The sequence below is a fragment of the Candida oxycetoniae genome (genome assembly GCF_023343755.2).
Source record: "Candida oxycetoniae strain CBS 10844 chromosome Unknown scaffold8, whole genome shotgun sequence".
Classification (NCBI taxonomy): domain Eukaryota; kingdom Fungi; phylum Ascomycota; class Pichiomycetes; order Serinales; family Debaryomycetaceae; genus Lodderomyces; species Lodderomyces oxycetoniae.
This window is the reverse complement of record NW_026055361.1, coordinates 181,854-203,686: the sequence shown is the minus strand read 5'-3', so window position 1 is coordinate 203,686 and position 21,833 is coordinate 181,854. Positions and strand designations below refer to the sequence as shown.

The following is a 21,833-nucleotide window of genomic DNA, read 5'->3' as shown; positions in this document are numbered from 1 at the left end:
ATGAAACAATAGGCCAGTACCTGACGTCTGCTGGTTTTTGAAGCAGTTTTCAGCGAACATAGATTTCCACACAAGCGAAAAAAAAAAAGAAAGAAAAAAAAAAGATTAAAAATAAAAAAGTCAAGATTAAAATTTTAGATGCAAAAGAAAAAGAAAAAAAAAAACGCTGAACGAGATTGTTTATTATTTAACGTTAGAAACAGCGAAAACGTCAAATGTTTAGTCTATTTTGAAAACTTACGAGTGATGTGACTATAGAAGAGTCATGAGACTCCCATAGTCAGGTCTATAGATATGGGGAAAGAGAGTCCATGATTTCAAAATGGTGCAACCACTCGCTTTCTTATCGACTCCATTTTTCTACACACCCCCTTTCGATACTTGGCGCTACCAGCTGCCGAAAGACTAAAGTAGTAATTTAGCCTGCCTGCCATTTGTTTCTGCCCCCCATCTCCCCATCTCCCCATCTCCCCATCTCCCAACTCCACCTTTTTCGGTCTTTAGGGCGACACATCAACCAGCAACATTTTATTTGTCATAACCAATCCAACTCATGCTATCCCATTCATATTGGACACCTCACCGCGATTTCTTCATATCATTGTTTTGTTTTCTCTTTTGTATTTTTCCACACACAAAAAACAAGTTGCAGCAATGTGCTTCTTGCATGAGGCTGGTGGATTATCTTTTTGCAGCCTTTTTTTTTCCCAATATGTTTTTCTTTTTTAACCAAATAGAACATTTTCAACCAGCTTTTTTATCTCCCGTTACCATGCCGTATGCACCGTTTCTACCGTTATTCTACCTATCGTACATACAACCCAGTTCAAGAAGGCGAACACACTGAATGTATTATACATAGTACACAAAATATAATATTTATAAAAATAAAATAACTAAGGAAGATGGACCAAGCCGAGAAATTGCTGCGAAAGAACAAGAAATTAAAAAAAAAAAAAAAAAAACAAACCAAAATAGAAAACCCATATAAAGAAATGTCCACATTTTTACTGCTTTACCAAGTATATTGTATTGAACTGGTACTCAAGATTGATATATCTAAGCTCTAGCCTATATTTATATATATATATATATTCTCAAGAAAAATGTATATTAATGACTATCTTTCTTTTCTTTACTTCTTTTATTCTTCATCTAGTCACACTCCAATTCAAGTGGTATACTAAACCTATTTTAAATAAAACCTTTGTTGGGATATCACCCCATAGTCTCTAAATCCCTTGTTTCAAAAAAGACTTGCTCATTGCTATATAAGAACTGTCTGAGAAGCAGATTCCGTAAAGTACCCACTCAAATTCATTCCTTACTTATCTTCATCAACAACAACAACAACAACAACAACAACTAGCTGATACCCCCTAATATACAAGTTTACACACAATGTTGTTTGCATTATTTTTCATTTCGCTATTCTTGCCAATTTGGGCGTTTGACCCAACTTCTAACTCAAACGTTGCCGTTTACTGGGGTCAAAACTCTGGTGGTAATCAACAAAGATTAAGCTACTATTGTGACTCTTCAGCTATCGATATAGTTATTGTTTCATTTATGCATGTTTTCCCTGACCCTATTCAATTGAACTTTGCTAATGCTTGCGAAGGTACATATACATCAGACAATATTTTGAAGTGTGAAAATATTCAAGAAGACATCAAATATTGTCAATCAAAAGGTAAGATCATTTTACTTTCAATTGGTGGTGCTGCTGGCTCTTATGGTTTTACGTCCGATATTGAGGCTAGAAGTTTTGCCCATACTGTATGGGACTTATTTGGTAATTCTCAAACGTTGGATCTTTCTGACAGACCCTTTGGTGATGCTGTTATTGATGGGTTCGATTTCGATATTGAAAATAATTCTCCAACTGGGTACCCAGCAATGGCAGACGAGTTGAGAACTATTTTTGCAACCGATACCACCAGAGATTACTATTTGGGAGCTGCTCCTCAATGTCCATACCCTGATGCATCTGTTGGTTTGCTTTTGCAGCAATCATATATTGATTTTGTGTTTATTCAATTCTACAATAATTATTGTAATTTAGGTTCCACATCCTTTAATTGGAACGACTGGTTGAATTATGCCGAGAATGTTAGTCCTAACAAAAATGTCAAGTTATTCGTTGGTGTTCCAGGTGCAGTTAGAGCTGCTGGCTCAGGATATAATAATCCTTCAGTTATTGAATCTTCGTTATCAGAGGATGTTTTAACTAGTAAGTATTTCGGTGGTATTTCATTATGGGATGTTTCTGCTGGTTGGGACAATGTATTTGAAAGTACTAATTTCGTGCAAAGCGTAAAGCAAATTGTAGAAAATGCTGATGCCCCGGTTTCCATCGAAGCCCAGGATAAAGCAGAAAGTTCCAGCACCACATCCACTACTACAGTCACTGTTACTTCAACAACTTCTACAAGTGATTCTACCACCGAAGCTACCTTATTAACCAGTTCAATTTTGGACCCAACAACTTTAAGCACCAGCTATATAAGCAGTGTTAGCTCTTCAGAAGAGTCATCTGACTCAGTAGAGGAGACAGATGGTATTACAAGTCTGGAAGAACCTAGCAGCTTCTCAACAGAAGAGGCAGATGAAACAACTAATACGCAAGAGGCTACTTCTTCAGAATTAAGCTCTAGCTCTACAGACGAAGAAACCATTGAAACCTTCTCGACAGAAGCTTCTTCACAAGCTTCCTCAACAGAGACCGCCAGCGAAGAAGCTTCTACACTGTTTACAGGATCTTCCCTAGATACCCAAATACCTTCAGAAACATTGATTCAAAGTTCATCATTACCTACAACACTGTCATCCTCATACCCAACTGCAATTACCACAGCGACACCAAACATTTTCACTAGTTATGTTTATTTCCCTTCTACGTTTACTACAATTACCACACATTATGAATTACTCACTACTATAACATACTTTCAGACCATATACGGTTCTCCTAGAACCACCTCTGTGGTTGTATAGACTTTGGCAAAAAAAAAAGAAAGAAGAAGAATGAAAAAAAATGTTGTCTTTCTATTTTTGTTTTTCCTTTCCCTTCATATTCCCTTCATATTCCCGCTTTTCGGTGTTATTTAAATACAATGTTTTTATATATCTTTTATAAATGTACCCAACTGTTGTTCTATATTAAGTCCGCTCAATAAGTTTCTTGCATGGCTATTTATATAAACGGAAGTTAATACACCACCTTGCCATTGGTCAAAATCATAGTGGTTAGCAATATTATTGTTGACCAAGGCAGAAATCGCTAGACTAATCATTGCAAATGTGGATTTATCCAATTGAGAAATGGCCTGTAAAGTCAAAGGATGCGGGCTAACTATAAACATAAATGTAGAGTTTTTTTTAAACTTATGATACTCCATAATTCCAGATAATTCTCGAACTACTTGAGCACCTAATCTCTTCTTTGTGTTTTTGCACTGGATCAAAAGATTGATATCATTTTGTAAGGAGACTGTCTTTTTCAAAGACGACTCTAACTCCTTAGCATGATTTACCAACGATTTGGAATGAATTTTCCCTAAAGAGCTACCACCAATTTGTTTGGATAATTTGTAAAAAGGTAGCAAGTCCCAATAACCCATTATATCCACACCGTTATCGTAAGCACCACCACATTTTATCAATCCTTTTGCATAAAGATTCGATTCAACAAATTGTTTCACGTATAATTCATAAAACGTACCTCTGAAAACAGTAGACCTCGTGTTAATCCCATGGTTCATACAGTATTGGAGATATCCACGACCATCTTGAATAAGCGAGACCTGTGCCGTGCTGTAGTATCTCTTTACTGCTCTAATGAGCATTATCCATATTCCGTGTAAGTAAGACTCAATTACTTGCTCAAAGAAAGAAAGAAAAAAAAAGAAAGAAAAAAAAAAAACATACATCAAAAGAACTTGAGAGAGAAAACAAGATACGGAAGTTGTTGATACAAGGTTAAGGAGATTTTCTTTGAATAGCAAATTATTATGCAATTGCTCCTACATCTTTTCCTACTTGTTGCGATTGTTGCATCAAAGAAAATCAATTTATATGCAAGACCTATAGATCAGGAGTCAACCGATCCTATAGGTTTTATTCAAGATGATTCCGTATATTTAATGGATTATGAGATTCAGCCAAATCAATCGTATTGTATAGGAACAAAAGACCTACACAATCATGAATGCTTTAGCTTTCAGAGGGAGTTGCCACCGTTGAAAAACGCGGTGTTTCATTATTTTCTTGCTGAGGATGGTGATATTATACGATTAGCTTTATCATTTGATGAGCAAATAGACAAGCCGATTATATTGAAACATCAACATATTGAAGCCCCGAAACCTGACTTGAATAGTGAATTATTGGCGAAAGAAAGAGAAGAACAGCAAAAGCAAGCAAAAAAAGGGGTAAGCGTCAAGAAAGTGAAACAGAAAAAAATGGTTACATTTGTTGATACCAATGGTAAAGAAGAAACAAGGGAAATTGAAGAAGAAGTTGAAGTTGAAGTTGACAATAGATCCTGGATTCAAAAAAATTGGATGTATATTGTACCTCCTTTGATAATAATGTTGCTCATGGGCGGTAACGAAGAGAAAAAGTGACACTCTCGAGCGACACTCTCGAGCGACACTATCGAGCGAAGCGAGATAGTGGAGCACCATTGAGTAGTGATACTATCGAGTGATACTATCGAGTGACACTCTCGAGCACCATTGACTAGTGATACTATCGAGTGACACTCTCGAGCACCATTGACTAGTGATACTATCGAGTGACACTCTCGAGCACTATTGACTAGTGATACTATAGAGTGACACTATCGAGTGACACTATCGAGCACCATTGACTAGTGACACTAGTGATAGTGTAGATAGATAAAAGAGTGTAGAGTAGACAGATGAAAGGGTGTAGCTAGTTGGGGTTGTTCTGCTCGATAGTGTTGCTCTCGCCGAAAATAGTTTCTAGTGAGTACATAGATACCACCCAAGTCGAGTCTTTTGTCGCTACTGAATAGTATTACATAACACTTGTATCTACAATAATAGTTGTATTGGAAAAAATAACCTGTACAATGACTTCTCTGCTGAAAACAGTTTCTAGTGAGTATATAGATACAACTCAAGCGAGTCTATTGTAGCTAATCGGTGTTGCTAGTATTCTCGATTGTGTTGCTCTGCTCGATAGTGTTACTAGTATGCACCACTATCTCACTCTACTCGATAGTGTCGCTCTAGTATTACATATAACACTTGTTGCTAGTCTGCTCGATAGTGTCGCTCGATAGTGTCAGTGCCTTCATTTGGTAGCTCAATCTTCTTCGCGCTGTAGCGAATCAAATAAATTTAAATTACTATGACAATTTGTCTCTCCATAAAACAAAGGAGCTTTTTGCGATAGGAAGAGGGAAAAAAAAAAACTTTGAAAAATAAGCTATATAGAATCAGATTGAAGAAGTCATTTGAAGGTGGTTTATACTGAATAATAAGGAAAGTAGACGAGGATTTGTTCAAACAAAAGGCATTGCTTTATTGTGTGAGATTTACAATATACCATTTTCTTGAGTCAGGTGCAGAAATTTCATTTTGAACTATTTCCTTCCCCCCCAGCTGTTTACCTACCCTGTGTGTTTTTATTACAATTCAATGCATTTATTAAGGTCACAGATACTAAGATCGTCCAAACGGTTTATATCGGCCTCTTTGAAAAGATTGGCTGACGTGGAGGTCACAGTTGATGGCAGAAAAGTCTCCATTGAGGCCGGATCATCAATAATCCAGGCTGCAGAACTAGCTGGTGTTACTATCCCCCGTTACTGTTACCATGACAAACTCGCAATCGCAGGTAACTGTCGTATGTGTTTAGTCGATGTTGAACGAATGCCAAAGTTGATTGCATCTTGTGCTATGCCTGTCCAAAACGGGATGGTTGTTCACACAGATTCAGAAAGAATAAAAAAGGCAAGAGAGGGCGTTACTGAAATGTTGTTGGAAAATCATCCCTTGGACTGTCCTGTTTGTGATCAAGGTGGAGAGTGTGATTTGCAAGAACAATCTCAAAGATTTGGTTCAGACCGCGGTAGATTTAAAGAATTGGTTGGTAAAAGAGCAGTTGAAAATAAAGCCATTGGTCCTTTGGTTAAAACGTCAATGAATAGATGTATCCATTGCACAAGATGTGTGCGTTTCATGAATGACGTTGCAGGTGCTCCGGAGTTTGGTACTGCAGGAAGAGGTAACGATATGCAAATTGGAACATATATCGAAAGAAACATTAACTCGGAAATGTCAGGTAATATCATCGACTTATGTCCTGTTGGTGCATTAACATCAAAGCCTTATGCATTCAGAGCAAGACCATGGGAATTGAAAAGAACCGAAACTATTGATGTTTTGGATGCAGTTGGATCCAGCGTTAGAGTTGACACTAGAGGTATTGAAGTCATGAGAGTCTTGCCAAGATTAAACGATGATGTTAACGAAGAATGGATTTCGGACAAGACAAGATTTGCATGCGATGGTTTGAAAACTCAAAGATTGACTACCCCATTGATTAGAAACGGCGATAAATTCGAAACAGCTACTTGGGACGAAGCGTTATCTACAATTGCTTCAGCATACTTTAAGATTAAGCCACAGAATGGTGAATTGAAAGCCGTTGCAGGTGCCTTGGCCGATGCTGAATCGATGGTTGCATTAAAAGACTTGGTCAATAAATTGGGGTCTGAAAATGTCACTACTGATGTAAATCAAGGTGTTGATGCCCATGGATTAGATATTAGATCTAACTACATTTTCAACTCTACTATCGATGGCATTGAAGAAGCCGACCAAATTCTTTTGGTTGGTACCAATCCCAGATTTGAGGCAGCAACTTTGAATACAAGAATAAGAAAAGTTTGGCTAAGATCAAATTTGGAAATTGCTAGTGTTGGTCAAGATTTCGAGTCCACATTTGATTTCACAGCATTAGGTAATGACGCAAATGCATTGAAAAAGGCGCTTAAAGGTGAAGAAGGAAAGAAACTATCACAAGCAAAGAGGCCATTGATCATTATAGGGTCAGGTGTTGCTGAATCTAAAGATGCAAAAGCTATCTACAAAACAGTTGGCGAGTTTGCTTCTAAGAATGCCAACTTCAACACTCCAGAATGGAATGGGGTAAACTTGTTGCACCGTGAAGCGTCAAGAGTAGCAGCATTAGATATTGGCTTCAACACATTATCGCCAGATGCAACAAAACCAAAGTTTATTTACTTATTAGGTGCAGACGAAATAACAAACAAAGAAATCCCCAAAGATGCGTTTGTAGTTTACCAGGGACATCATGGTGATATTGGTGCTTCGTTTGCTGATGTAATATTGCCCGGCTCAGCCTACACTGAAAAATCCGCTACATATGTGAATACAGAGGGACGGACACAAGTGACAAGAGCAGCAACAAACCCACCGGGAGTAGCACGAGAAGATTGGAAGATCATAAGAGCATTATCGGAATATCTCAAGGCTAAGTTGCCATATGATGATATTGTTTCACTTAGAATGAGATTGGGTGATATTGCACCATCTTTAATAAGACACGATGTGGTTGAGCCTGTTTCTTCGGAAATTGCACAAATTGGTTTCCTTGATTTAGTCAAAAAGAATAGCTCAGCAACTATATTAGGGGAGGCTTTGCAAAATCCAATAAAAAACTTTTATTTTACAGACGTGATATCGAGGTCTTCTCCTACAATGGCTAAATGTGTGGCGGCGTTTGGTGCAAAAATTGATAAAATTAAAGATGAGAAACCAAGTATAAATTTTTGAAAAAAAATAAAAGAAATACAAAAAGAAATAAGATCATATAAAACACATTGAAAGAGTGTAGGTGAACATTAATATAAATTAAGAAAAAGTAGACTTTAAGAATCAAAAATTGTAAGTTTGAGGAGACCACTGGATCCTCTTGTTTCTTTGTTCAGCTAACACTTTTGTGAGAAAGATTATTACTATATTTCGTCTTTTTTAGTTGTATTGTTTTCTCCTTCAAACATGGTAGATATGAGGTCATGAAGTGACTGTTTATCGGGAATTTCAGGCTCCAGTTTCTGATTCGTAGAGTCCAATTTTGCTTTTGCTGGCATTTTATCACCATCCACCTCAACATCCTTTTCCTCCTCTCTATCCTCTCTCTCCTCTCTCTCCTCTTCTTCTTCTTCTTCTTCTTCTTCTTCTTCTTCTTCTTCTTCTCCATCCTCTTCTTCCTCACTTTCAGACTCCGATTCCGAATCAACTACACTTTTAAGTTTTCCCCAGTATTCAAATTTCAACACGTCCCTATTCTTGTCTTTATACCCCAGATTATCATAATTTCCATCCAATCCAGGAATAATCAAGTCTCGATACGAAGGGGGCTTGCCAATTTCCTTCATTATAACAATCCAAGCAGGGGGGATGCTCTCATCATTTTCATTCATACCCAATGCAATTCTCAAATCCCGAGAAATGACCCCAGGTCGTATTTTAGCAACTTCACTAGTCATTTCATCGATCATTTCCTTTCCTTCTTCGTACAACTCTCCATATGGAAACAACCTCGGTTTTGTTTGATTCTTAAAGAATGCATCATACAATTTCCCATAATCCATATCTAGTTTTCCCATTTTCACTTGCACCCGTTCACGTTGTTGTTGCTTCAACGTGCGATCATCCGGAAGTGCAGTTTGTCTCATTTGTTCAATCCCAGTATCTCTAATGAACTTGGGTAGTTTAAACGGTTGCCTCTCGATCCCTCTTTTATTCGAAAGATAATCTCTCTTGGAACTCCAATGTGACGGTACGGGGACAACGTTAGGTTGAGATTTGAGATAAACTAAAATAAATGGTTCTTGTGCATCTGTATCACATTGCTCAACGATTTCAGGTTTGTTTGTGGATAATTTTAGTAGGTAGAGAGGTACTTTATTCCTGAGACGTAGTTGACGTTTGGAAAGCTTAGAGAACCCAGTGTTGTCTTTGTCTTTGTCGCTAATCTCGTCACCATCATCATCTTCATTATTATCATCGTCATTATAATCATCATCATAATCAGAATTCAAAGTATTGTAAACCGACACTTCTTTTGTTTCTTTGCCCAGTACTGCATTATTTTCCTCGGCTTTTGGAATGGAATAAAACTTGCTGAGAACGGGCTCAAACTCTCGTAGAAGTGGATCGTCTGGATTTATATCGACTATATCAGTTGAACTCTGTTGCAGTTTATCATGCTCTACTCCATTTTCTTGTTCTGCTGATTTATTTCCTTCTTCTTCTTCTTCTTGGTCCTTTTTGTTAGCCCCGGCTCGATTTTCAAGTTTCCTCTGCTTAAGTTTCTCTCTTCTTAGCTGGTTCTTAGTTCGTTTCGCCATAGGTACTGGAGATGATATGATACAAGCCAGTTACCCATTTTTCAAAAATTTCAAGGAGCTACCAATACAAAGAAAATCTACTAAGGCTTTTGACAGATCTCCCTAACTAGTCAATCGAGACACTATCGAGACACTATCGAGCAGAGCGAGATAGTGTCAATAGTATGGTTACAAAGTATGGCTCAGAGTATGGTTACAAAGTATGGCTCAGAGTATGGTTACAAAGTATGGTTACAAAGTATGGCTCTGCTCAATAGTGTCAACAGTATGGCTATAAAGTGTTGCTCCACTATCTTGCTTTGCTCGATAGTGTCGACTAACTAACTATTATACTCCAGAAGCAATTGAAAGTATTCTGCCAACAAGTTAAACTTCCTTTCTCTTATTTCAGCATCTGGCACTTCGGGGTCCTCTTCGTCATTGATCGCCTCAAGTGCACTCTCAATATTCCTATACGGACTTGGAACCATATAATAAAGCCGCGTCACCATCTCGGTGAACTCTTCAATTTCGCAATTCTTCTGTTTCTCCATTTCATCATATAACTTCAACTGCACTGAAGGCAAGAATGTCAATGTGTAAACCATCAAGTCCTTTACTGTATTCTCGAGGTTACTATATAGCACCATGTACCAATTTGGTTTACCACTTGTAATGTACTCAAAATCTCGAGTGCGATTCACCACTATCTTAACCACTTTCTCTTGTACTGCACTAGGATAACCAAACCTGATCAAGGGAATATTAGGCACAAAAACGACATAGGAATGAAATCCAACGATAAAGAGTATCAAGTACTTGATCCAGTTTTCTTTAAGGTGCTGGTTGGGCCCAAATCCTAGCATATACGCGCCAATACCGACTTTGAATAAAAAGACAAAGAGCCTCTTTGAAGTAGAAATCAACCTTCTCATCACATCGTCTTGCTGAGAAGAGGAAGATGAAAAATCTATCTCTTCTTCATATTGTACTTGTGTTTGTTGTAACAGAGTACCATATTTGGAGCTTATTTTACCAACTCCACTAGGACTTAGCAATATGTATGGCTCGTGTTTTTCATCGTCAACAATTATACACTCAGTTGTGGTTAAGTGTATATCATTGTCTATCACGTATTCAATGCCAGACATTGGAAAGGAATCGGAATCTAAACCTGAAAAGACAAGTTACTTATCAGTCAAGCTTTTTTTCTTTCTTTTCTTTTTTTTTTCTTTTCTTTTTGTTCCTTCAACATTTTATCATCAAGTGCCAACAAGGAGACCACCTTTCAGTAGAGTCTTGTTCAATGGAAAGAGCATGTAGAATAGTCATTTTTTGGGTGTATAGAATCGATAACTTTTATCTTGCACTACATCTTTCTTCCTAACCATTACCTTCCTTATTTATTACAACTAAGCTATGTACAAGACACTTTTATTTTATATTTTGTTTTTTTTGTATTTACACCAAACTATACTTTGATGGCATGGTATCTCTTTCCTCTAATTCCAAAAATACGGCTGTTTATATGGAATGGCTCTGTTGGGTTAAGATCATTGATTTCAGGTTTGGTACAGGAGAATACATTCTTAATAGGCTTCATTAACAAGTCCATATCATCGTTGAAGTTATCTTCCACCCATTTCATCTCTCGAGAGATATCCTTATCATCGTAACCGGTCACGAAAACGGCACATTTGGAATCTAGTAAACATTTCACCATTGTTTTCCAAAACACCTCATTGAAGTTGAAACCTGGCTGATTCAACATAAACACATCGAAATAGGGATCAAATGGGAAAAGGTTACCATCGATTAAATGCTGGTAAGAATGTCGGTAAACATTAATTTGATCATCGTAACGTACAGGCGGCAGATTGGTGTCACCAATGATATGGATATCAAACAAATTGTCTCCAAACAAGAAACCCATCTGTTTCCAAGAAACTCCGGGGATCATATCCTCACCAAGAACGAATATTCTGATTTTCTCTTTAAGATTAAACTCGGCATTGTTCTTTTTTTGTCCGTATAAAGTATAGCGCAAAGCTGCCAAACTCTTTTCTCCTTCAAACGTCAATTCCCTTTTTCCATATGGCGAGTATTGATGTAAAATTGACCCAATTGTAAGAGGATACGTCAACAATTTTGTGTACATCGAAGCTACAAAGTCGTCCATGGGTGGATAATCACGCGTATAGAAATAGGTATCCCAATTTGACAAATTAACTGCATATTCCTTCTCTTGCTCCTTGGGAAACACAAAGTCGAATTTCTTCTCTCTCAACTGATGCTCAAATATATTGGCCTGTTTCAATATTTCATAACGTTTTGAGCTATGATAATTAGTATCGTTCCGCCAAGCTTCTTCTGTAGCATGTGTAGGTATCCCGGAATAAGGACACACAAAATTTACCGGCTTTGAAGTTACGGGACAAGACGCTTTTGCCCTAATAACCGCTGCTCTAGTTCTCAAATCTTCATGTGGTGATTCGTGCCAATTATATACAGTTTGTTCCTTTGGTTTGGTTGGTGCATCCATAGCAAGCATCTTCCAAAAAAAGGAAAGGTTCCTGCTTTGCGGCTTGAGCTTAGTAATCATATCTTAACCGTGAAAAGAGGATTATTGTTGAGCAATTCCTTCAACTCTATCTCCGTCTTGTATAAAGAGAAAAAAAGGAATCGTATATACAAATAATGTTTGGTTTGATTGAAATTTTTTTCGCCTTGCTTCGTAGCTGGAAAAAGGGTAGCGAAACACTATTAAACACTATTGACACTATCGAGCAGAGCGAGATAGTGTCAATAGTATGGTCATAAAGTGTTGCTCGATAGTGTCAATAGTATGGTCATAAAGTGTTGCTCGATAGTGTCAATAGTATGGTCATAAAGTGTTGCTCGATAGTGTCAATAGTATGGTCATAAAGTGTTGCTCGATAGTGTCAATAGTATGGTCATAAAGTGTTGCTCGATAGTGTCAATAGTATGGTCATAAAGTGTTACTCTATAGTGTTAATAGTATGGCTATAAAGTGCTGCTCCACTAGCGAGCAGAGCGAAACACTATCGAGCAGAGCGAGATAGTGTCAATAGTATGTCTACAAAGTGCTGCTCCACAATCGACGAAGTGAAACACTATCTTGTCTGCTCGATCGTGTCAATAGTATGTCTACAAGGTGTTACTCTATAGTGTTAATAGTATGTCTACAAGGTGTTGCTCGATAGTGTCAATAGTATGGTCACAAAGTGTTACTCTATAGTGTTAATAGTATGGCTACAAAGTGTTTCTCTAATATTTCGTTTTGCTCGATAGTGCCAGTGGCAGCCTATGCTCCGCTATCTCGCTTCGCTTGATAGTGAAGTCGATAGTGGAGTCGACAGTGGAGTCGATAGTGCCAGTGGCAGCCTATGAATATATTATGATTACTTTTTCTATATATAATAATTCACCTCATAAAATACTCAAAGTTTGCCTGTACTTTGTCACCCTCAACTTTCTCAATACCTATTTGATGGTTCAGGAGTGATCCATCACGTTCAATTCTAAATAGTCCCTGATGATTGCCAAACATATCATATAGATTTATCCAATAGATGAACGAATCTGTCCATTTCAAGGACATCGAGTCTGGTGAAGGAATTTTCTCCAATGACGAGAAAAATGACTCGCCAAAGCTTGTGATGTTCAATTCGTTTATGGATACAGCAATGTTTGGATATGGTGATTTCTGGCCTATATATAACCCTCCTCCAAGTGGCTGTAATTGATACTTGTTCAAGTCTAGTTTTTCAAAACTCCCTTCTATTGCCTTGCAATTAACATCTACTACATCTTCCTCAGCTTTTCGGAAATCTTCAATTTCACATAGCCTAGGAACACCAATAACCATTTGATACTGACAAGTCTTTATCTCTTGAAACTCTAAAAGTCCCACATTTTCGTCACATTTGTAAACAATGTCAATCGTTCTTGGCTTCAAGGTAAGATCACAGATCTCACCAGCAAGAGTGTGTTTGAGATACTTTTGATTATCCTCAAAATAACTAAACTCGCCGTCAAATATCGAGTAATCGTTAGAGTCAAGTACAACCTTTTGTTTCATTTGGTTCTTGATCATGACCTTCTTGTAAGGTGGCACATTGGGGAACTTTCCCAAAACATACACATGATCCGGTATTTGAGGTTTGTGGTTGCCACTGAAAAAGTCCTCATCTTCTTCATGAAATTGTATAACCTTGTCTCCAAAACAGTATCCAACTGTCCAGTAGCCTGCCTGGATATTGAATGCAAAGAAGCAATTACCGTCCCCAAACGTCTCCTGAACAAGCAGCAACCCTTTCTCTTTCAAATGAGGCGTAGCAGGCGCAGGAACTGTAATATTAGTCTCTGTCGTTGGTACGTGGCATATATAGGACAGATCAGAATTCATTAGGATCTCATAATCTCCCAGCTCAACAAAACGTTGTGCATCTAAGAAAGGAACATATCCTGACTCAAATATCACCCTATTCTTAGATTCCAAAAACGCAAATACATGTGTGGACAGTAGTAGAAGAAGAAGCCAAATCATTATTAAAAAGATAGTGGTAGACATCACTTGTAAAGCAAGAATAAGGGAAAAAAAAAAGATCAAGATAAAATCTAGTAAATGCAATAAACCTTAGTTCCTTATAAAATCACACATCAAGACGCCTTATTTGGTTACAGAGTAAGGCATCTTGCTGGTTATATAGTAAGGCATTTCACCTGGTTTTCGCCATGTCTTCAACGAGTTCGGAAACTCCGCCGCCAGAGCCAACAGAGCCCGCGCTCTCGACACCACACATCAACAGTAGTAGTACTGCAAAGAACGACGCCGGTTCGCATGAGAAAAAGACTACAACCACGATACTTGATGATGCAAATGAAATTCAACGAGATTTGGAGAATCTTTCAGCAATGTTGGGTAGAAATCTGAAGGAGATAAACGATAAAGTGGAATTGGCTTTAAAAAAATTAAATGAAATGAAAAGAGAGAGCTCATACTGAAAAATATTCCTCCGACACTATCGAGCAAAGCGAGATAGTGGAGCAGCATTGAGTGTCAAACCCTTGCTCCTCTAGATAGTGGAGTAGCACTAAGTGTCAAACCCTTGCTCCTCTAGATAGTGGAGTAGCACTAAGTGTCAAACCCTTGCTCCTCTAGATAGTGGAGTAGCACTAAGTGTCAAACCCTTGCTCCTCTAGATAGTGGAGTAGCACTAAGTGTCAAACCCTTGCTCCTCTAGATAGTGGAGTAGCACTAAGTGTCAAACCCTTGCTCCTCTCGATAGTGGAGTAGCACTAACTATCAAATCCTTTTTGTTTCCCTCTACATCTAGATTTCTCGCTCTTGTCACTATAACAAGCTACAAAGTGTTGCTCCACTATCTCGCTCTACTCGATAGTGTCGATAAGCACTATCACCACTATCACTACATTATCATATTTTATTTTTCAGTTGATATTTTTCATTCTTTTTCAAGCGCGTTTGATTAAAGTCAAACCTCGAGAAACAAAGCCAAAAGTTCTAATGAAATTGACAGATGAAAGTCGAGCATTCCATTTTGGTGTTTATACGATAGTATTTCAAATACCATACGGGAAAGTAACAACTTATGGTATGTTAGAGCAACTAATACTCCCCATCCCATTACCCCCACCTTCTGCCTTCTGCCTTCTTTTTCTTTTTTTCTTTTACTTATCTCACTAACGTGTTTAGGACATATAGCTTATCTACTAGATAAACCAGCAAATTCAAGACAAGTAGGGTCCTCGCTAAAACACTGTGCGATGATTTTCCAAGATTTGAACCAAGGATACGAACCAGATGATGAAAATTTTTTACAATTGGACGAGTTACCATGGTGGAGAGTCGTACTGAGTTCAGGAAAAATTTCACCTAGGGAGAATTCACATGGACAGTATATACAGGCAGAGCTTCTAAGGCAAGAAGGTATCTCCGTGTCAGAAACACATTTAGTAAACTTGGACGCCGAGGAAGTTGGCTGGTTTCCTGAGGAGGTGAATCTATAGCAAGAAAGAGAAAAGTAAAAAAAAAATAATAAAAAAAATAAAAATAAAAATAAAAATACATTGTCAACCTAATTAGTGCTACATACTCTATAATTCTAGTTTGGATTATTCATCCACTTCCATTTGGAGCTCTTCCTTTTCTTTGATAGGGGTTTGCAAATCAACCGTATCTAATGCGTTATTAGGAACTTCCTGAACTTGTTGTGTGTCACCTTGTTTCTTCGTTCTCTCTTCTTCCGCCCCTTTTCCATCTTTTCCATCTTTTCCGTCTTTTTCTTCCTTTCCAACGTTTGTCTCATTTTCCTTAAAAACATCCTTTTCTTCCTTTTGATTCAAATCCTTGCCTTGCTTGCTTTTATCTTCTTTATTGTCTTTAACCTTGCCAGTTTCTTTTTTCTCCCTATCGTTTCTCTTTTTTTCATTTTCTATCTTCACCACTACCGGGAGCTCCTCTTTGCTACTAACCTCTGGCTCTTCATTCAAAAAGAATGAATTGGCGATAATCTTTTTCTTGATAGCAGTGATCTTACCCGTAGGAGGTAACTTCGGTCTCACATTTCTTTGCTTCTGTGGTAATTCCTCATCTTCGGTTAATGCAAACACGGAATCGTCTGGCAAATCCAAACTCTCTCCTTTCTTTTTCTGTAATTTGATATAATGTTGCTTTGATCTTTCATTAAGTTTGGTATAGAAAGGACGCAATAATCCAATTTGTTTATCAACATCGCTGGCATGAAGTTTTTCTGGTTCATACTCTTGAAGATCCTCATACTTGTTTCTTTTGTTAGCACCACCGGTGGAGCTAAACTGATTGTGTAATCGTGAATGCAACAAGTGTATAGGTATCGATGATGTCAACATGTTATACTCTTTGTCCAATCCCAATTCCTTAAACCCAAAGAAATCATCACCCAAGTCATTGGAAAAATCACCAGTCATAAACTGCTCACTATTATCAGCAAAACTCTTTTCATTAAAGTTTTCCAAACCGGGTCGCAACAAGTCCTTGAGAAAGTTTGATAGTTTCATTTTTAAGTCGCAAAGTTTAATATGTTGTTTCTTGATTCTTTCTTGAACAAATGTGTATAAATCATCTGGTTTATCGACACCATTCTCCAAAAGGGACAACAAGAGAATCTCTCGTGGAAGTAGTTTATTGCGCGAATTTGTTTCACAGTGCAATTTCATTGACTTGGCAATATTCCCAATGTATCTCTCGGCAATTTGAGCTAATGTATTGATTGCTGGTGATTCAGTAGTTTCAAACCCTGTTTGCATTGCAATTTTGCTCACATTTCGACGCAACACTGCATATTGGATATCATGAGTATTGGGATCGTGGTTGGGCAATTTCGAAATAGCATCAACATCAACTTCTCGAAGAGTTTCAATTTCTGGCTGTTTCATCTGTGTGTGATGCACAAACTGTTGAGTCTGCATTTGTCGTATTAAAGAAATCTTGAAGCAAATCTTACGAATTTCTTGCATTTCCGTGATGTTCTCATAATACAATTTGTTCAACCCTGAGTCCTTCGTTGTGACGAATTGTGATTCAATCTTTGATGCATCACCCCCAGTCTGTTGCAAGTACAAATCTACTAATTTATTTTCGGAAATCTCTTCTTGCTCTTTAGTTACACCATGATATTCGAACCCAGGTATTCCTCCAGTAACGTCATATTCCAACAAATAAGGTTCATCGTTATCTAACAAACTACTTGATTTTGAAATGACTTCTTTGTTAAATAAGTACTGATTGAAGTGTGCCATTTCATCGGATTTTCGAATCATTGCAGGTGCATCCGAAAGCAAGCAACAGTTTTTGCCAAACAAGTCTGACCTTTGTTCACAATAGTTTGCTCTTGACTTTGATGTCATTGTTCTCCATGCTTGCAATTCGGGATCAAATTCATCTTCTTCCTCTTCTTCCTCTTCTTCTTCTTCGTTCTCGGTTGATGGTGCAGCAACTATCATGTTTTCATCCTCTTCTTCTTCTTCCTCGTCCTCATTATGAATACTATTACCATTCTGTTGTTTCTCTTCCACAACTGTTGTGTCGTTGAATTGGGTTGGTGTTCCAGCTGGCGCTGTTCCATTTCTCCCATCTTCCTCTTTCCTTGCCTCATCTTTTCGCGTTCGTTTGCGCCCCTTTTTAGAAGCTTTCTTACCTGCTGTAGCCTCCTCCTCCTCCTCTTCATCTTCTTTCTTTCCTGCTTCGGCTTCCTCTTCTTTTTCCACATCTGCTCGATTTTTTATCGTTATATCAGGTATAGAAGGTGTTAACTTTAAAGTCTTTTTCTGCATCGAAATTGCATGTGCTCTAATGAAATGTTTAGGATCAGCATTATAAGTTAAACAATTGCTCCAAATCAACATCAAATCATCTACAAATTCCTGCTTAGAGTTGTAAGCTAAATTCTTTAGCTTTTTCATAACGGTGTTTAAATCCATTGGCTTTTTAATTATTAATCCATAGTTGGGTGCCTCTCGTTTTGACACTTTGTTGAGAAAAAACGTTGAGTGTTCGGTATAGTTCCTCAACTCGGTAACAACTTTCTCACAAGATTCGTATAATTCTTCTTGTCCTACTCTATCATCGTTAGCCCATTTCCCTCGGTTCTTTCTAACATCCATAAATAAGGCTCGTAGTTCGTGATCATTTAATGCAATCTTATCCCGTTTGGACAGAATAACGGAAAGCAATTGTTGAAGAGACGTTGACGACAAACCAAAGGATATATTCATCTGATGAGATGGTCTAGTTTCTGCATCATTTTTTTTCTCAAGCTGAAGGTCCGATTGCTCCAATTTACGTCTTTTAATTAGCGTCTCTCTATCGTACTCAAAGTTGTGATAGACTTTGTTAAATTCTTTGATAAGTTTATCTTGGTCATTTATCTTCTCTTTACTAGCCTCCACCGTGCTTGCATCTTTATCTTTCTCGAGGGTAGCAGCTGTATCGAATATGGACACAGGAACATTCAAGACCAATTGGTTATTTTCATTGTACTGTAGTAGATTATTGGTGTCATCTCTCAGCAGAGCATCATCGCACTTTGATGCTACCTCATTGTTTTCCTTTCCCTCCTTCTCTTTTGATTTTTCTTCTTCTTCTTCTTCTTCTTCTTCCTCCTCTTCTTCTTCATCGTCATATTCATCTTCCAACTCTCGTACTCTCGGATTTTCAATTGTTACTGTTTCCGTTTTCTCCTCCTTTTGCTGATCATCGATGAACTTGATAGAATCCATCAATTCATAATCGTCGCTAACTTCTTCAAAAGTACAATCACTTTTATCCAATTCCATTGTTTCATAGTAAAAATCTATAGCCTTTTCCCATAGTAAATATCGTATATGTAGAGCCAATTTCTTACTCATATTAATACCTTGTTCAAAAGTTAGCTCTGGATGTTCTTCGATTTCACGTAATTTCTCTTCATCCACGGGTTTGGTAGTCGATTCGACAACAACATCATCATCATCATCTTTAACATCTAGTTCACCGTCTCCAGCGTCTCCTCCAGCGTCTCCTCCTTCCTCCACGACCTCATCCAATATCGGTTTTTCTATCTTGTCCAATTTCTCGTATCGAATATAGCAATTGCCTTCTAGAAACTGACTCCATATTTCAACATTATTCAACGATAGTATATACTCTATTATTCGAAATTGAGTTTCGCTGAGAAAGATCTCAAAGAATTTCCTCAGATTCAATTTCTTTGCTAATTCAAGTAAATTCCTTGGATCATTCTCTCGAAATGGATCTAGTCTATCCATTTCTTTCCTCTTGACAAGCTTAAACCTTTTGTTAGCTAACTAGCATAAACTGAAAAAAAATTAAAACCTTTAAAAAAAAAAAAAATGTTGATTTAAAGTGAAGAGAACAAAATCTGTGTGTGTATAAAGTCAATAATAATTGTAGATACAATGAGTTTATTGCGAACCAAAATTGATTGTGCACTGAGTGCCGCGAATTATAATGATTACCAATGAGTGAGAAAATTTCGCTCAACGGAATTGGATCGAGAGAGTCCAAGATGGAGTCTATTAAGGAAAAGTATCAGAAACAACAGAAAAAAGACTATCACTATCGACACTATCGACACTATCGACACTATCGACACTACCGAGCGAAGCGAGATAGTGGAGTAACGCTTAGTAACTAAGACGTAAAGGTAAGAGCTAAAGATAAGAGATAAGACGTAAAGGTGTTAAATAAAGGTAAGAGGTAAAGCTAGAGCCAAGAGGTAAAGGTAGAGCTAAGACCTATGGGTGTTTAAGGTAAGAGGTATGTGTGTTTAAGGTAAGAGCCAAGGGTAAACGTATTGAGTTAGACCTTAGAGCAAAGAGACATTCAATTGGTCCTAAATTACTACCAGATGTACTTTTATAGAAATAGTATAAAAATGTATACACATTTCAAACCATATCTATAACCACTGTTTTGTCAAAACCATTTGCACTTGACTCATCTTGTCCCCTTTTTGCACCAACAAAAGTTAAATATAAAAAAAAGGGCTGGGGTGTAAGTATGTGTATACAAGTTTTGTTTGTGCGAGTGTATATGAGAATGGGTATATGAGCGAGTGAAAATATGGCTAAACAGCATACTTCTTTGTCCATTCTTTAGCAGTAGCTTCATATTTTTTTCTATCTTGTTTATAAATGTGGGCAATTTCCGGTACTAATGGATCATCGGGATTAGCATCAGTTAACAAGGAGCAAATGGATAATAACACTTTGGATATAGTTAAAGCAGGTGACCATTGGTCTTTTAAAATATCCAAACAGATATTACCGTTGCTATTAATATTTGGGTGATATATTTTGGTTGTAAACGCAATTTTTGGTGGTTTAAATGGGTAATCTGTAGGGAAATGAATACTTAAAAAGAATACACCACCAGCATATGGCGAGTCTGGGGGACCCATTATTGACGCTTGCCAATGATACAAATCATCACCTACGGGACCAGCTGAACATGATGAAGGGGGATCTCTAAAAAACTTGTTTGTTAGTAACCAGAAAAGGGGAAACAAAAATCACTAAATGTAACCAGTGTGTAACCAGTATTGCTAGATTCTATCTTTGCTCTCAGCTGTAACTGCAATCTCTACCAACACTATCGAGCAGAGCGAGATAGTGGAACACACCGACTAGCTTGTTACACCAACTAGCTTGTTACACCAACTAGCTTATTACACCAACTAGCTTATTACACCAACTAGCTTGTTACTCTGACTAGCTGTTACTCTGAATAGCTTGTTACAGCACTGACTAGCTTGTTACAACACCATCTCGCTCTGCTCGATAGTGTTGGCGTTGCTCGATAGTGTTGGCGTTGCTCGATAGTGTTGGTGCTACTCGATAGTGTTGGTGCTACTCGATAGTGTTGGTGCTACTCGATAGTGTTGGTGTTGCTCGATAGTGTTGTAAGCTAGTCTCCCTGCCCATAATGGTCACCCACTAGCTACTAGTTTCACCCTCCAAAAAGACATACCTTCCCAAATCTGATAATTCTTTATTGATACGTTTTAATGACATAATATGCTAATGACTATGAGTTAAAAAAGACTCTATGTATATATATATTTGGTGAGTGTATTTAGATGTGTAAAATTCCGGTGCGTAAATACTATATACCTTGAGAACCTCTTTCTAATGGAAATTATTTACGTTGATGGAAATTTTTGATGTTGGTGGTGAGCAAAAAGAAGAAGAAAGAAAAAAAAAACTTCAAGCGTGATCAACGCTACCATACACTACCAAGTGACGTGTTCTTATGACTTATCCTCGTAAGAGTTGAATTGACTTGTTAGTAATAAAGGTAGTGCATCAAATCTCATACTTTATCCATCCATATCCATTTTTTTTTTTTCAATCGGCTCTATAAACTGTAAAAGAAGAGAAAAAAAAAAAACACATTTTTTTCTATTATGTAATAGTGCTCACGCTTGTTATGTAAGCTTTGCTTACGTATTACAATTCCCTTATTCCCTCTAATGCTTATGTAATAATTAAATCAATGCTATTTTTGTTTTGACGAATAAAATTAGAGATGAGATGAAAGTATTAGCGATTACAATAAAGGGGACCCCCCCTCGTTAGGTCCCCCCTTCCCCTCCCCGTTAGCTCTTTCCACAAAAACTAGTTGCCCCTCTTAAAGGGAACAGCTAATCAATAGGGAACAGCTAATCTATAGGGAACAGCTAATCAATAGGGAACAGCTAATCAATAGGGAACAACTAATCAATAGGGAACAACTAATCAATAGGGAACAACTAATCTATAGGGAACAACCTTTTGTAACACATACTGATACTCTTTACAACCTTTGTAACACATACTGATACTCCTCACAACCTTTTGTAACACATACTGATACTCT

At 37.5% G+C, this 21,833-nt stretch overlaps 12 protein-coding genes across 12 annotated transcripts; 5 read left to right on the top strand and 7 right to left on the bottom strand. All coding sequences in view use genetic code 12, as the record gives it.

Annotated features, from left to right (window-relative positions):
• Positions 1-1,401: 1,401 nt before the first annotated feature.
• On the top strand, positions 1,402-2,997 carry CHT3 (Cht3p; the record flags this gene model as incomplete). Its single annotated transcript, XM_049323784.1, has 1 exon — positions 1,402-2,997. One exon carries the CDS (start codon positions 1,402-1,404, stop codon positions 2,995-2,997), a length of 1,596 nt encoding a protein of 531 aa, XP_049182708.1.
• Positions 2,998-3,122: 125 nt separating this feature from the next.
• Positions 3,123-3,848, bottom strand: KGF56_000255 (uncharacterized protein; the record flags this gene model as incomplete). Its single annotated transcript, XM_049323773.1, has 1 exon — positions 3,123-3,848. One exon carries the CDS (start codon positions 3,846-3,848, stop codon positions 3,123-3,125), a length of 726 nt encoding a protein of 241 aa, XP_049182707.1.
• Positions 3,849-4,013: 165 nt separating this feature from the next.
• KGF56_000254 (uncharacterized protein) lies at positions 4,014-4,628 on the top strand (the record flags this gene model as incomplete). Its single annotated transcript, XM_049323762.1, has 1 exon — positions 4,014-4,628. The coding sequence occupies one exon, from the start codon at positions 4,014-4,016 to the stop codon at positions 4,626-4,628; it is 615 nt and encodes a 204-aa protein (XP_049182706.1).
• Positions 4,629-5,669: 1,041 nt separating this feature from the next.
• Positions 5,670-7,832, top strand: KGF56_000253 (uncharacterized protein; the record flags this gene model as incomplete). Its single annotated transcript, XM_049323751.1, has 1 exon — positions 5,670-7,832. The coding sequence occupies one exon, from the start codon at positions 5,670-5,672 to the stop codon at positions 7,830-7,832; it is 2,163 nt and encodes a 720-aa protein (XP_049182705.1).
• Positions 7,833-8,014: 182 nt separating this feature from the next.
• KGF56_000252 (U2 snRNP complex subunit) lies at positions 8,015-9,412 on the bottom strand (the record flags this gene model as incomplete). The annotated part of the gene is made up of 1 exon (XM_049323740.1): positions 8,015-9,412. One exon carries the CDS (start codon positions 9,410-9,412, stop codon positions 8,015-8,017), a length of 1,398 nt encoding a protein of 465 aa, XP_049182704.1.
• Positions 9,413-9,732: 320 nt separating this feature from the next.
• FGR34 (Fgr34p) lies at positions 9,733-10,723 on the bottom strand (the record flags this gene model as incomplete). Its single annotated transcript, XM_049323729.1, has 2 exons — positions 9,733-10,517; positions 10,666-10,723. The coding sequence occupies 2 exons, from the start codon at positions 10,721-10,723 to the stop codon at positions 9,733-9,735; spliced, it is 843 nt and encodes a 280-aa protein (XP_049182703.1).
• A 139-nt stretch (positions 10,724-10,862) lies between these two features.
• On the bottom strand, positions 10,863-11,942 carry MSS51 (Mss51p; the record flags this gene model as incomplete). The annotated part of the gene is made up of 1 exon (XM_049323718.1): positions 10,863-11,942. One exon carries the CDS (start codon positions 11,940-11,942, stop codon positions 10,863-10,865), a length of 1,080 nt encoding a protein of 359 aa, XP_049182702.1.
• Positions 11,943-12,836: 894 nt separating this feature from the next.
• Positions 12,837-13,820, bottom strand: KGF56_000249 (uncharacterized protein; the record flags this gene model as incomplete). Its single annotated transcript, XM_049323706.1, has 1 exon — positions 12,837-13,820. One exon carries the CDS (start codon positions 13,818-13,820, stop codon positions 12,837-12,839), a length of 984 nt encoding a protein of 327 aa, XP_049182701.1.
• Positions 13,821-14,149: 329 nt separating this feature from the next.
• On the top strand, positions 14,150-14,419 carry KGF56_000248 (uncharacterized protein; the record flags this gene model as incomplete). Its single annotated transcript, XM_049323695.1, has 1 exon — positions 14,150-14,419. The coding sequence occupies one exon, from the start codon at positions 14,150-14,152 to the stop codon at positions 14,417-14,419; it is 270 nt and encodes an 89-aa protein (XP_049182700.1).
• Positions 14,420-14,942: 523 nt separating this feature from the next.
• KGF56_000247 (uncharacterized protein) lies at positions 14,943-15,445 on the top strand (the record flags this gene model as incomplete). The annotated part of the gene is made up of 2 exons (XM_049323684.1): positions 14,943-15,030; positions 15,132-15,445. The coding sequence occupies 2 exons, from the start codon at positions 14,943-14,945 to the stop codon at positions 15,443-15,445; spliced, it is 402 nt and encodes a 133-aa protein (XP_049182699.1).
• Positions 15,446-15,550: 105 nt separating this feature from the next.
• On the bottom strand, positions 15,551-19,222 carry SPT7 (SAGA histone acetyltransferase complex subunit; the record flags this gene model as incomplete). The annotated part of the gene is made up of 1 exon (XM_049323673.1): positions 15,551-19,222. The coding sequence occupies one exon, from the start codon at positions 19,220-19,222 to the stop codon at positions 15,551-15,553; it is 3,672 nt and encodes a 1,223-aa protein (XP_049182698.1).
• An 821-nt stretch (positions 19,223-20,043) lies between these two features.
• UBC4 (E2 ubiquitin-conjugating protein) lies at positions 20,044-20,989 on the bottom strand (the record flags this gene model as incomplete). Its single annotated transcript, XM_049323662.1, has 2 exons — positions 20,044-20,443; positions 20,946-20,989. The coding sequence occupies 2 exons, from the start codon at positions 20,987-20,989 to the stop codon at positions 20,044-20,046; spliced, it is 444 nt and encodes a 147-aa protein (XP_049182697.1).
• Between the last annotated feature and the right edge of the window lie 844 nt (positions 20,990-21,833).